We start from the raw sequence: 14,724 nt of genomic DNA on the forward strand, positions 1-14,724 counted from the left end.
GCAATTATAACATGTATGGATTACTTCTCATGGCATCTTCTGAAATGTCAAATGTGTAGAAAGATGTAAGCAAGTCTCTACCTAGTATTGCTGATACTGTGGGTTCTGACATGCTTTTCTTGTCTGTACACATTTTTATTATTTATTTTACAGATGACACCTATCTACAAAGCATACATCAGGAATTTTGTCAATATCATGAACATAGTACTCAGGTAGATCTGCTGGCTTTATTTGCAAAAATGATTACACAACTACATTATGAATAAAAGATTGTATTTTTGACAGTTCAGGAACAACATCTCTGTAAACCATGTTTTTTTTCTTCATAAACAGTAAAGGAGGGAATATCAGCCAGAGAAGACACCGTAGGTGGACTGAGAGGACAATCATACAATCAGGGTGATTTGTATATCTGAATATTAAACCATTTCAAAGCTTTCGTAAGCAATGTGAATCTCTCTAAATAAACATTCTGCTCAAGAAACCATGAGGCAGAATTACTAAGAGCAATGTTACCAACAGTCAACTGAAATTTTGCATAGATGGGGTGGCCAGTTTACAGGTTATTTAATAAGAACTTCCATGTAAATTAAGACAGGTGCAACTTAGTAATTAACATATGCCTAGTATGACAGAACCACTTTTGGCTCTTTTTATCTAAAAGCCTGTTTCTGCCAGGTAGAAGTGAAAAAGTTCAAACTGTGAATTATGTGAAAAATTATGACTTATTTTCTCAAGACTTATTAACATAGGACATTCTGAAAATAGTAAAATAAGTATGAAAATAATATAGAATTTCAACATAATACAGCAGAAATTCCACAAAATAAGTAATTATTGTGACTTTCTGCTATGAAGCGCATTCATTTTTGGCTGGTGAGATGAGCGAAACTTGGAGTTCCATGCAGACTCCATCTGGAAGCCGCGTGCCATAAAACCCCCATTATAAAACGGATAGTTCCGCTCCAAAAATCTGGTTGGGTGAGCCATTTCAGAAGCCCTTGTAAAATACACAATGTATGCACGCCTGTGACCATCACAACTGAATTTTGTATTAATGCCCCAAGAAAAGCCCCTTGTGCTGTTAACGGAATGATTTTTAACCCTATCGAGCGTTAGGGGCTACACTTAGGCCCAATCCCATTTCTTCTTTTCACCCCTACTCCTTGTTTTCGAGTTTTACTCTAACCCTTTGGAACGGACTTACAACCCTCAAATTACAAATACATCGCTTCATTAACATCGCTTCATTAACGGCCTACTAGCGGTGCTCTGTAGGCTTCAGTGATAGCAGAGAAGCGAAAAGTTCAGCAACCTCACTGCTAGGCGTTAGTTACATTTAGGGCATCGCATGCTTTCAAATAGGGGGTATAAGACAATATTTATCACCACCCACTGCTAATTCTTTGAAGTGAGCTATTCACCAGGTTCAATTTGTCCTGTTCCACCTTAAATGGTGCAGCAGCTACATTCTGGCACTTCAGGCGTCAACACGGCTGGATCGTTTAATGTGGAACGGGGAAATGAGCTCGCTAACTACCGAGACATTAGCACACTTTGCTATAGCGAATTTTTATGCGTGTTACGAAGAAAACGACTAGAATACATCGAATGATAATACAACGGTTATCGTATTTTTTATGGAGAAAATACTTACATTTGTGGGTGCACTATGTAGGCTTTGTGTCCATTTTTACATCCTATTAAAAACTAGTTAACCTAGAGCTTGTATGCAGGACCATAATAGGGTAGTCTGGGGATGGTCCAGCAGCGGCATGTTTGTACGCGTGTAATGCTGTGGCTAGTCAGCGGGGTGCCAAGGTTATGAAGCCAGTGGTCTGATATGTGTGTTTTATTATATTTTATAATGTCTGCTGTTTTGTAAAAAGCTATATGTAAGGAGAGTTCGTGCGTTACTGCTATTTTATACAGCAGTTAGTTCCGGCTGATTGGTTGAGCAGCATTCTAACCGCGCTGTTATTTCACCACAGCACCACGTTTTTTTTTTTCACAAACACTGTATCACTCCGCTGAGACACCGTTGCTAAGCAACAACTTTTTCAAGACATTTGCCGTTTTTACTTCTTACTTTGCGCACAAACAGAAATTAGACAATTTTACGATCACATTAGAAAGGATGAAGAATGGAAAGGCAGTTGGTCCAGATGACATACCTGTGGAGATATGGAGATGTTTAGGAGAGAAGGCAGTGGACTTTTTAACCAGGTTGTTTAACAAAATCCTGGAGAGTGAGAGGATGCCTGATGAGTGGAGAAACAGTGTACTGGTCCCCATTTTTAAGAACAAGGATGATGTGCAGAGCTGCAGTAACTACAGAGGTATAAAGTTGATGAGCCACACCATGAAGGTATGGGAAAGAGTTGTTGAAGCAAGGCTAAGGCGAGAGGTTCAGATCAGTGAGCAGCAGTTTGGTTTCATGCCCAGAAAGAGTACCACAGATGCATTTTTTGCGTTGAGAGTGTTGGTATCCAGAGCAATGGACAGGTGTAGAAAAGAGGTGAAGAATAGGGTGCAGGCAGGATGGAGTGGGTGGAGACGGGTGTCAGGGCTGATGTGTGACAGAAGGATAGCAGCAAGAGTGAAAGGGAAGGTTTACAAGACAGTAGTGCGTCCTGCTATGATGTATGGTTTGGAGACTTGGAAACCAGCTGAGCTGGAGGTGGTGGAGATGAAGATGCTGAGATTTTCGTTGGGAGTGACAAGGCTGGACAAGATTAGAAATAAGCAAATCAGAGCGACAGTGAAGGTGGAGCAGTTTGGAGATAAAGCCAGAGAGGCCAGGTTGAGATGGTTTGGACATGTGTTGAGGAGGAATAGTGGATATATTGGTCAAAGAATGTTGGAGATGGAGCTGCCGGGTAGAAGGAGAAGAGGTAGACCTCAGAGAAGGTTTATGGATGTAGTGAAGGTGGACATGGAGATGGTTGGTGTTAAAGTAGAGGAGGCAGTAGATAGGGCAAGATGGAGGCAGATGATCCGCTGTGGCGACCCCTAAAGGGAGCAGCCGAAAGAAGAAGAAGAAGACACTAAACTACATTACATTAAACACAAAGTGTCAGTTGGTCTGTGTAAGGAGCTGGAGAATGAACTGCCGGCTGTGCAGTGAGTGAGCGTAGCAACAAACTGCTCGTTAAAGAACTAAGCTATAATTTGGCGAAAGGAATCGCTAACATTAAAACATTAAACACCGCGATCACTGCCCAGTTCATTTATTTATTAATTTATTTAACTGTTGTAAGAAAGCAGTAGAACACTCAATGTCGTTTGTTATCGTAAATGACGTGTTGTCATTTTGCCATAACACACTCCTATAAATACATATGCAATTGGTCATATTATAGGTGCTAAAGGCTGTTACACCTTTTTAGAAGATCATGACAATCACTGTTAAATACCAAAGCAAAGTTTGGAACAGTGCAAAAACGTAGCAAATCTGCTGCTGTGTCATTCTGTAATTTAACAGTACTTAACTGTTACGGTCTTAATGTGTCTTACTTAATATTTGACATGATTTTCCTCCATGTACCCCCTTGTTTGTTTCCAGGGTAAATGTTAAACATGACATTGTTGTGGAAATTCAAAATGATGATGTTGCTGAACACTATGATGAGGTCCTCGTGCAGGCGGAAGAAGCTCTTTCAGCAGTCCGGAACTGTTCATTTAGCAGCGGTAAGTTGTCTTGATAGCACCATCTACTTTACAGATTATTTATTTTGCCGTTATTTGAAAGATTACTGGTTTAATCTAAATCTTGAAACTTTATTTTCCCCAACCAAGACTGCCAATTAAACCTCACCATTACTAATGTGGATGTCACACCAACTGAACTGAATGGAACAGGTAATGTTATGTTTATATTGTGGATTCTGCCACTGACAGAAAGAGGGAAAGAAGGAAATGTTCTTATCTGTTCTCTCGAAACATGCATTTGGATGTATTTAAGAATCTTACATTATCTTTACATCTACTTCTTTTGTTAGAATTCTGTGAAACAATTACAGCATGGCTTCCTGAAGAATACCAGCAGTATTATTCTAACGTCACAGTCTCAGGCAAGTTGACATGTGTGACCCAGTGCCACCAAAATCATCCTAATCCAAAAATATGTGAAAACAGAGGCACATGTGAGGTTTCAAGGAATGGACCATCCTGCTAGTGAGTACATTTTTCTTTTTATAGTATAATAATATGAATAATATCCTATTCCTGTCACTCTAATGTGCATTCATTCAGCTCATCAAAATGTATGAAAAGTGCAAATGCTTAAATCTTGTGTTTCAGTTTTTCAAAAATAACCCTTTAAAAGGTCTTTGGCTGTTATGCTGACAGTCCTTTAACATAAAGATGAATTATGAGTATTATTTTAAAACACTATTGGTGCAACAGTTCTAGTCAGTATGTATCTTGTAATATATGAGATGCGAAAACTGTAAAGTTCAAATAATGCAAAGAAAATATTCCTGTGGGCAGCGATCACAACTATGACATTTTCTGTGTTGTAGTTGCCTTCACACAGATGTGAACTGGTATCTGGGAGAAGACTGCAAATTCCAAGTGAACAAAGCAGGCGTTTATGCTGGAATTGGGGTTGTTTCAGTGGTTTTGGTAACAGCTATAGCAGTGCTCTCAGTCTATGTCTTCATCAATAAAAGGAGAACGAGAAGGTAAGAAGCTGTGTTGTTGAATACTAAAGGATTAAAAATAGTGTTAGGAGTGCCACATTTTGTGTGTTAAACTCACGTGTCGTTGCATGTGTGTACACTAAAACAGCTTGAAAGTTTAAGAGATAAAACGTTCCATGTTTTTTCCTCTCGTCAAACAATCTTGCATAGGGATAGGGACCATAAAAGTGATCTAGTGAATCAATGGCTAGAAGATGATGTTGAGTGGCCCTCACCGAGTAGATCGAGCTCATCTCATTCAGGTACCAACATGTGAACAGCATCTTACCATGACTTCGTCATGAACCAACGAAACATTAATGCAAACATGAATTAAAACTATAGCTGAGCATTCTGAGCAGCGTTGTAGTTCAATATAACTATGGTTCATAAACAAGTATAATTACTTGATATCAGAAACTGTTTTGATCACAGTGAATGGTGGTGTGAATAATAATTCCTTTGTTTTGCAGCTGCTAGCATAGCATATGATAATGCAGCGTATGCAGATGAAAACTACAGGCAGCAGAGTAACTCAACACAGAGATCACTCTCTTCCACACAACCTTCTTTCTCACCAGAGCAACAAATTCCATCTGGGTATCTTCACAACAACCACCCTGTAAGTAACTTTAAATACTAGGAAAATAAGTAATGGATGTAATTTCCTTTGATTGTAGTCAATAAAACTGATGATACTAGCAAAGATGGCTACAACTATTGGAATTGGGAAAAACGGAAAGAAAAAAGTTGTAAAGGCCACACTCTGAGTACTTTAACGTCAGACGGTTGAACTGATAAAGAAAAACAGAAATAAGTATATTAATTATGTTAATAGCTGTGCAGATAGCACACTAAAGCGTTACGAGAAATAATGAAAATGTCTGTCCTTTTCAACAGATGAGAATCAACAGACCTCAAATCCATGGATTGCTTGATGTTTAGAATTCTCTGCAAGTTAAACCACAGGGCCAAATTCACTGAAAATAACTTACTATAACTATACAAACACTGTGTACAGCATGTATTTATTCAAGCATTAAAAAACAACAACAAAGGGCACTAGGCATGATGTAATTTTGTTAGGATACAAATGCGGATATACAATTACAGATTTAGTGCCTGAACTACAAACATGTTTTAGAATTGAGTATTTATATGCTGATAAATTATTTTACTGTATTTATTACATTAAAAGGTGATTTAATATTATGCTCAACTTCACTTTATATATTTGTCATGCCTATTTAACACTGTCACAACGTCTTTGATATTTAGTATTTTAAACAATGTTGAAAGCTTGTGTTACTGTTATTGTGTTATTGGTCAAAGAATGTTGGAGATGGAGCTGCCGGGTAGAAAGAGAAGAGGTAGACCTCAGAGAAGGTTTATGGATGTAGTGAAGGTGGACATGGAGATGGTTGGTGTAAAAGTAGAGGAGGCAGTGGATAGGGCAAGATGGAAGCAGATGATCCGCTGTGGCAACCCCTAAAGGGAGCAGCCGGAAGAAGAAGAAGAAGTTGAAAGCTTGTATTAGTTCTCACCTCTAAATCCACTTGTAATCTTTGGGACCAATTCACTAATTTAATACTATTTAGAGTTCAGAAAATGTAAAGTACTTCCTCCTCCCCCTCTAGGCTGACTTTGCATTCATAATCACTATAAACATTTGCAGTAAATGTTTTGATTTAACTCCATGAACCTGAAATGAAATCTTTCTCTGCGTGCAATTCATAAAAAAGAATTGCAAAAACACTAGCCAATACTATTTATTAAATGCTTTTTTATCTTATCAATAAAAAACCTTTCTTTAAATGTGTGAAGCATATTCATCTGGCTTGTAAATTACTCACATTCAGCTGGCTAAATACTGTCCACAAGAGGGTGCTTTTAGCAGTCAAATAGGTTGTGGTGATTCGCAGCAGTGACACTAGGTGTCCTTGTTACAGTATGTGACAACTCCAAAGTTTACAGTCTAAGGAGGCAATAACTTTTAACTTTACAATGACTAACTTCACAACATTTTCATTGTCAACAAACTGTACAGCGCCCATTCATCCAATGTTTGCACATGACAACACAATTCACACTGGAACCAATTGTTGATACAAGCTGATACACCTTCATGCGTCCTGAAGAAAACGCCCAGTTTTGATAATGGTGGGGGAGAATGCCGTCCAATAACTAAGTCTAAAATCTCCCAAAAGGTGCTCAATTGTGTTGAGACCTGGTGACATGGCACGATTTATATCATTTTCATACTCATCAAACTATTCAGTGAATGCTTGTATGGGGTATGAGGGCACTGTTGTGCCAGAAGAGACCACTCCCATCAGGACAGAAATGTTTCATTATAGGACAAAAGTGATTATATTCATGTGCAGTGGCCCTTCCCTTTAATTAGAAAAGTGAAACCAAAGCATGAGAGCAAAATGCAAAGTACACCAGTCTGGAAGCATCTGAACTTATTATATTTCTTGATTTATTTATAAACCTTTTCCTTTAATTGTCCCCTGCCTATAGTTAGTGACTGAAAATCAGCAGTTAATACGGGAGAAAGATACATGAGGGGGAAAAGGGCTGGGATGCTGCTGGTTCCTACAGTCACATTTGTATATCGAGTGTATTTTCTTCAACATAACCCTCAAGAATGTCATTGTTAAGCAAACTGAATTGCAATGACATTTGAGATCTGCTGATAAACTGAACTGTTTCGAAAGAATCAAAACGAAACAATTGTTTACATACATAATACCTAACACAGACACTGAACGATATTTGCATATTTCATTCAAAGAACATAATTCACAAACAAAATAATACATTTATTTGATAAAGTAAAAATATAACAAAATACAACCTATGGCCTACATCCTATGATGCATGGTTGGTAGAACACACAGTCAAGTGAACAGAAACACAGTGCACCATTGTGCTAAAGACTGACAACAGTCTGGTGCAAGACAAGATGGGGATTTTAAGGATTTGATTAAGAACCTTGAGAATACCTGCCCTAGCATTATACATTACACACTATTACACAGCCTAATTTGTATCGAAATACCATGTCATAAAAAATGTATCCATGTAACTGCATTTAACAGATTTATTGTGAATCTCTATGATAAATTCTCATATACAAAAGGGAATATTTTTCAAACTACTTTAAACCAATCTGGTTTAAAAGTATAAATAAAAGTTTTAGCACTTCCAAAAGGGCAAGCAGTGCGCTATCCTTGAGTGGAACCCTGGAATACAATTATTGTATGATCACCATCTTCCAGCCTCATAGTTCCAGAAAGCCAGAGCTAAATAAACAACTATCCTAAGACTCCTGCCGTTTAAGCAGGGTGATTGGTACCATGAATGGATTTAGTGGACACAGGCCAGCTTCTGCCCAATTTCCTACACCTATTGGAGGGTTGACTGCAGATGACTGACTAGAGCTTTCACCTTCAGACACTGGTAATCCAGTAGAATCCCCTTGTTTTGACGCTACATTTGAAAGACCTTCCTTCTGAACATTCTGTCCTGCTGCACAATTAGCCTGCTGATCAACTGTAGCAGTCCGTTTTGTTATGCCAGCTGTGGCTGGCTCAGCAGGCGCAGGTCTCTGGTCAGCCCTGGGAATGGAGACTGCAGTCACAGGAGGTGTGGTCAGACGTGTGTGTACCTGAAGGAGATGATGCTGCAATTCCTTGCAGTCAAGCAAGGGGAGCTCCTCAGGCAAAGACATCAACAAGTCCAAAAGCACTGCATTCTCTGAAGACATTAAAATGACAATTTTCATTACAACAGTACAGTAAAATATACTTATAATCGATAATTATTTAGGTACTACCTTGTACTTACACTGATTGGCTTACATTACTTATCAGATTCACCATGCAGATATGCAATACTGTCAGCAATAGTACGCAAATACTGGCTGTAGCCCATCTATAGGTATGCACAATTTATCAGCCCTCCTCTGTACCAAGTGGTGCTCAGACAAGGATTACTATTCTTACTTGCATATTTGAGATGATTGATCAAATGTGTCATGTCAAAGACACACCATCTTACTGCAAATTTTGCATTGAGCATTTATCTTATTGTCCAATAATTTAAAGTCCTCCCACATATGATTTCTTTTTCTCTGTAAGCATTTTATGAGCATGTGGAAAGCGGTGCTGTTTGTTGTGCAGCGAGTGTTGTGGATGCATTGAATAAAGCCAGTTATAACATACGGATTATGTTATTAATTTACAATAACTGGTGATGTAAATAATTATCTGATTAACTGTTAACCGTCAAGCGCGCAACTAGTGGTGTTTGGGACTGCGTTTTGAGATGACGACAGCACAACCATAACACATACCACACCTGAAACAAACATCTGCAAGCAAACAATTCTGTCCATGTTCTCTATATAAAAAGGTATAAAAAGCTGCTGTGCTCAACTTATGTAGAATTTTTAAAAAATGAGTTTTGAAATGGATCCACTGTCTTGCAGGAAAGGTAACACAAAGTTAGGGCAGGATTTTGGGCAATATTTATTGTTTTCATAATAAATTGTCACAATATGCTTTTCTGATCATATTGAGAGTGTTGTATGTAATACAGTATGTTTAGAACACTGAACAACAGCATGTTTCCTTTCATAACGTGCATGTTTAGGAATATTTAAATGGAATTAGTGTAGCACAGTAAGATCAAATGTTAAAGAACCCCCCATCATAGTATTAAAGTATTTTTAAATGTGATATTTCCAGTTGTTTTGTCAGTTCCAACTGATCAGACCTCATAAAAACTAAACGGTGGCATATCATGCATCTTAAATTTCTTGAAGTGATATTGCATTTTTGCCATGTCATATAAAATCTAAAAACTAAATCTATCAGTTTTCAGAAAATAAAAAACCGAAACTATTAATTCACTCATTAAAACTCTAAACTAAAACTAAAGTGAAATGAATAACCAAACTATAAAACTACATAAAAATAAACACTACAATAACACTGATTAATACAGAATTCAGGTGATGCGTGCACCCAGAATTGTCCATTATGTAAACACTTTGATGGGTTATATGCTTGATTTTAGATTTGCCTGTTAACAATTATTTGGTGGCTAATGATGGTAATGATCAAAATAATGTATCAAAATTTGCATCCCTAACAAAAGTGTTTTTTTTTTCTTTTTTTTAAATAAAAGTTCTGTGGTTTACCTAAAAAGGTGAAGCTTCCCAACACTAAACAGAGAAACTACTAACAAAATGACAAACAAATATTGGATCATTCAAATTATTCAGGCTAGTCTTAATTATTTGGATAGTGGATTCTCAAGATGGTGACATCAGCATGGCAGTAGCATATTTTGGGTTTTGGTATTTCAGGCACATCTATCTGCTTTGTGTACATGATAAACTGGCCAATACGAGGTAGGTTAACAGGTAAATTAGTGTAATATATGTAAAAAAAATTAGTCCATTAGCTGAATCTATGATAAAAAAATATTAACCATTTTAAGCAAATTGTCATTGCAAAAATTAACTAATTAGGTAGCTAGTTTTAAATAACAGTTCAAGAAAATACTAATACATGATGAGACAACAAAATCAGTGAAGAAGACATACATACCCATTGCAGTAAGAGTCAGACTGCGGTCTTGTTGATCAATTTCACTCAGAAATTGGTAAATCTTCTCAAAATCCAATGTATACTTCATTCCCATTGATCTGGGCAGCTCAGACTGTCTTTTGCCCTGCTTATCCAACTGATTAGAGCTTGATGAGACTGTAGCAGTAGATGCAGTAGTTGTAGTGGGCACTGGTAATGTTGGTTTTGAGGCTGTATGATTCTGGCTACTTGTAAACTGACAGAGGTCTGATTTGGGCAAACTGGGTGTGGATGGCTTTTCTGATGCTTGACCTGCCACACTTCTACTTGGCTGTGCACAATCTGAATCCTCCTCAATTCTGGAAATGGAGGAGGGCTGAATGATGGAAGATGTTCCCATTGTGTTTTTGCCAGAGAAGCTTGAATTTCCATCTTTTCCAGGTGACTGAGAGGGAGGTTTACAGGTTCTACCAGGTTGGACTGTTACAGTAGAAGGATTAGCAGGCAGATCAGATTCAGACTGTGATCTAGATGTGGGCCTCACTGGTACCGTGCTTGAGGTGTTGGCTGCAGGGCTCAGAATGCTGCAGAAACGTGGGGGATCAGAGTGTTGCTGGCTGCAAGGCTCTGTGGCAGCAATCACAAGCATCTGATGAAAGATATATCAATTCAATTAAATTCAAGTTTGTCTTTATACATATATATATATATATATAAAATGCTACAGTACAGTGCAAATTAAATTTACAAAGACAAGGAGTATCTGTTTAAACGTTGAGTAATAACACTGTGACATTTAATTTTTAGGTAGCCAATGTCAAACGTAAACTGTATAATATATAACACATTTAAAGCTAAAGTGGTACAGAGTTTGGTCAGTCATCTTGGTGTCCACTATAGAATTAGACCATGAACCTGTATCTCCATTACATCACCCAAGTTACACGGAATAATCACAAGACCAAAAAGATTTACTTAATTTAACACTTGCAATAGAAAAGAAAAGGAAAAAAAAACCAACACCACCACAACAACCAGACAATAACTCCAAATGTCAATTGTTTTCATATGAAAATGTTGTTTACATACTTGAGAAAAGGCAGAGGATATTGTTTCCTCATGGATGCCAGCCATTTTCTCTGCCAGTTCTGCCCATATTTCAATTGGAGCTTTGGTCCTCTGTTCCTCATATTTCTGTTTTTTAACTTGCCGATGCACTTGCCACACAACTCGCGTCCTCAAATACTTTATCAGATTTTGAATCTAAAAAGAACAAAAAGCACACTGTACATTTTCATTACTGAGACAACAATTTTGATTGATTTACAGTAAAACATTCACAGGCACAAAAGTTAGCTTGTACTACATAAAACACAGTAGCATAGTACTAAACCACTAGTGTAATATTACACATGTTTCCGTTACAGGGTATTCGCAGATATCAACAAATTCAATTTAATGATTTTTAAGTGCTCTGAAATGCCACTTTGGGAATTTTTAATGATGATTTTAGCCACTTGTTAGTCCAATAAGTCTACACAAAGCTATATTTACTAAAAGCAAAAAAGAAACTTTTCATGGGCAATTAGTCCCAACTTATATAACATTTTATGTCAATTAACACCTAACATTGATTTCTTTATCATACTATTCACTGCTGATTCCCTGCTTTAAATAAAACAGTCTAATAGAGCATGCCTGCAAGTACTCGACTTGCCTGCCAGCTGGAATACCTGACTGCGTATGTGGGAGGAGATACACTTTGGAAGTTCATTTAGCATGCTCACATACCTCAAGCAGAGTACGTTTGGGCACTTTCTTTCGAAGCTCCAACAGGTCCAGCTCTGAATTTAACCTCTGTTGCTGTTTCAGGCCATGTAGAAGGTTCCGTTTCTCTTGGTTTTTCCACCCATGAAAGGACCTACGAGTTGACTCAATCCTTTTCGAGGGCAAAAATTTTGATGGCAAGATCCGATGACGAGAGGGAGGCTTCATGGTGCCTGGAATACAGATGACCTGCTCATGTCATCTTCACAAATTGCAAATTAAGTATAATAAAATAAGTGCGTTGTACAACACGGATACATTGCAGAAGACAGCAGTAACTGTAAAATCAATTTTAACTTATTTTTTTTAAATCAATCATGGGTGAAGAACCCAGAAAGGAAACATTTTGGCTAGGCTCATGGAAAAAAAGTCAAACATTCCAAAAACAAAAACTTTTTAAAAAGATTTGTGTACATCTAAAGATACAAATTTATGGCATTCCAATGACTTATGAGCAAGTTGGTTCACCCTGACATAGAGAGCATTTACTAAACACATCCTAAGTAAGTTCTTCAAAGAGGAATTCCACCAATGTTCCAAAACTTCAGCACAAATCAATTGCTGAGATGTGAACACGGTCATTTGGATTGGTTTCATAGCTAGACAGAGAGAGCATATTACTGATCCTCAAAGGGAAACTGCAGTGTTGCAGCAGCCGTTCACATAAATCGCCCAAAACACATAACTTATACAAAACACACATAAGGTAGGTACAGCTCCTGTAGGAGTGTTTAATGTGAAATGGTTTACTGTTACCAAATCTACTTACAAATTCTGATTTCTTTATAATGGTAGTGACAGAATAAGGGTCACTATGTCTACAACACACATACAGCCATTTTATTTATCCAAAACCATGACTGGACCTGCATGTGTCTTCTGAATGAACGGACCAAAAAAACAACCCAAAATGATAAAAAGTCTGGTCCCACTGACTCACATTAAAACTAAAGTATGTGTTTTCCTTCTCCTGTAAAGTTGGATATACTATTTTGGAGGCTTTGCTCCAACAACAGTGAGATATATGCACACCATCACTGCCCAAATAAGCAAGTATCTCCAAAATAATAACTTCACAGGACAGGGCAAAAACGTGCTTTACTTTCAATGCAAGATAATGTAAAGCGATTTTATTCTAAATACTGTTGGAGCATTTCTATCATGACATTTCCACACAATGTAAAGTCCAGTTACTGAGGTCAAATGATGCAGAAAAGCAAAGTAGCACATAATGGTTTATATTTATACATATATATGTATGTATAAACATATACATATATATACACACACATACACACACACATACATACATATATACACACACACACACACACACACATATACATACATACATATACATGTTTTCTATTTATACATGTGAACAACAGTGACTTGACAAATTTTCCCAAAACGGAGCATTCAGAATGACTTTGTTTACATCTTAACTGATGGAATTCCCCTTTAATACTTCACTACTACTGTATACAATAAAGCTAAACAAGCGACATGAAGCAGAATAGCGAGATGTGTACTCTTCACTTGTGCTGCTTTTGTTAATGACGGTGCAAACAAGCAAGCAATAAGGTCTTGGTGATCGCTCTAGATTAGCCAGCCATTCTCCCATGGCTTTCCTTCATGGTTCATGACTCAGGTAATCATCACCAGGGCCATGCTGAGAGACGAAGCCCCTCACTCCTGACATTAAGACCCAGCACAGCTCACATTTGGCTAACTGTTAGCTAGCTAGCTACATTATTCCTGCGCATCAGCCGCTGAACAGTCTGGCTCAGCAGGAAGCAAACTGCCTGAACTAAAGCACAGCAGATCAAGCGCGAACTAACATCAACGGAAAAATCTGACCCAGTTTACATATAAAAGTAGTTAGACGTAGCGTAGTGAAATGCGCGAACTAGCGTTAGCTAACTGAGCTAAAACTCGCTGCCTAGTAAGCCAGTTAGCTGAGTTAGCTAGCTAGCTAGGTTAGCTAACCTAACACACAGGTGCGGTAGTTAACTAGAGAAGTAACGCGACCTTGTTAACGCTACACTTTCCAGTAAAAGTGTCGGTCAGTGCAGCAGCCAGTCCATGTATCTGCTCGGAGCCCTTCTCAGATCAGATCTTACCCGTGAGGCCATGAACTGCTCCACTGTAGCCACTTTAAAGTAACTGCCCGCTGCTGCTGCTAAACATTTTACAACGGGTCGCCGGAAAGGCCAAACGCTCAGGAGCTAGACGGCCACCAGGAGTGGAGAATAATTCAGAAATAATACTGCACACTGCAACACGATGATCAAGGGTTCTTTAGTAAAACGAATGGCTCTATTTAGAACCATGAGATCCATATAAACCGGATGGATATTGGTCTGAAAATGGTTATACATTCTTTTATTGTTACGATATCAGGCTTGTAACAAAAGCTCTAACTCTTTCGGTGCTATGACAATTTTCAAAGCGGCTCTATATAAAACCATATACACCTCATTCTCCACCAACCTGAAGAATCATTCCTTTTAAGCATGAAATGGTTCTATATGGAACTTTTTAAGTGTGTAGTTTAATTGTTCTCCACCCCTGCTGTCCATTTAAATGTACTGTTTTTAGTAAGTTATCCA

The 14,724-nt window shown here is 37.9% G+C and overlaps 2 protein-coding genes across 3 annotated transcripts in view; one reads left to right on the top strand and one right to left on the bottom strand.

Moving 5' to 3' along the window:
* The window catches only part of muc3a (mucin 3A, cell surface associated), a 24,632-nt gene extending 18,788 nt beyond the window's left edge, over positions 1-5,844 (top strand). The window contains exons 4-12 of the mRNA XM_037533544.1: positions 154-215; positions 337-402; positions 3,569-3,693; positions 3,802-3,864; positions 4,005-4,179; positions 4,527-4,688; positions 4,857-4,948; positions 5,159-5,307; positions 5,586-5,844. Of these exons, the coding sequence (XP_037389441.1) occupies positions 154-215; positions 337-402; positions 3,569-3,693; positions 3,802-3,864; positions 4,005-4,179; positions 4,527-4,688; positions 4,857-4,948; positions 5,159-5,307; positions 5,586-5,630 (939 nt within the window). The 3' untranslated portion in view covers positions 5,631-5,844. The remainder of the gene's footprint in view (positions 1-153; positions 216-336; positions 403-3,568; positions 3,694-3,801; positions 3,865-4,004; positions 4,180-4,526; positions 4,689-4,856; positions 4,949-5,158; positions 5,308-5,585) is intronic.
* A 133-nt stretch (positions 5,845-5,977) lies between these two features.
* On the bottom strand, positions 5,978-14,365 carry snapc2 (small nuclear RNA activating complex, polypeptide 2). Of its 2 annotated transcripts, none has more exons than XM_017687540.2 (5): positions 14,236-14,365; positions 12,077-12,285; positions 11,375-11,548; positions 10,307-10,934; positions 5,978-8,447 (listed from the first exon to the last, which is right to left on the bottom strand). In XM_017687540.2, the coding sequence occupies exons 2-5, from the start codon at positions 12,278-12,280 to the stop codon at positions 8,011-8,013; spliced, it is 1,443 nt and encodes a 480-aa protein (XP_017543029.1). In that variant the 5' UTR covers positions 12,281-12,285; positions 14,236-14,365; the 3' UTR covers positions 5,978-8,010. The 2 variants fall into 2 exon arrangements, with proteins under 2 accessions (XP_017543029.1, XP_017543030.1); XM_017687541.2 differs by having other exon boundaries at positions 14,144-14,325.
* Positions 14,366-14,724: the final 359 nt, after the last annotated feature.

The sequence above is a fragment of the Pygocentrus nattereri genome, chromosome 2 (assembly GCF_015220715.1).
Source record: "Pygocentrus nattereri isolate fPygNat1 chromosome 2, fPygNat1.pri, whole genome shotgun sequence".
In the NCBI taxonomy this organism is placed as follows: Eukaryota; Metazoa; Chordata; class Actinopteri; order Characiformes; family Serrasalmidae; genus Pygocentrus; species Pygocentrus nattereri.

Coding starts and splice junctions, on each gene's coding strand:
- snapc2 (XM_017687540.2), bottom strand. CDS start 12,280: ATGAAGCCTCCCTCTCGTCATCGGATCTTGCCATCAAAATTTTTGCCC. Junction 10,935..11,374: donor TATCCTCTGCCTTTTCTCAA/GTATGTAAACAA, acceptor ATCTTTCATCAG/ATGCTTGTGATTGCTGCCAC. Junction 8,448..10,306: donor TCTGACTCTTACTGCAATGG/GTATGTATGTCT, acceptor TAATGTCTTCAG/AGAATGCAGTGCTTTTGGAC.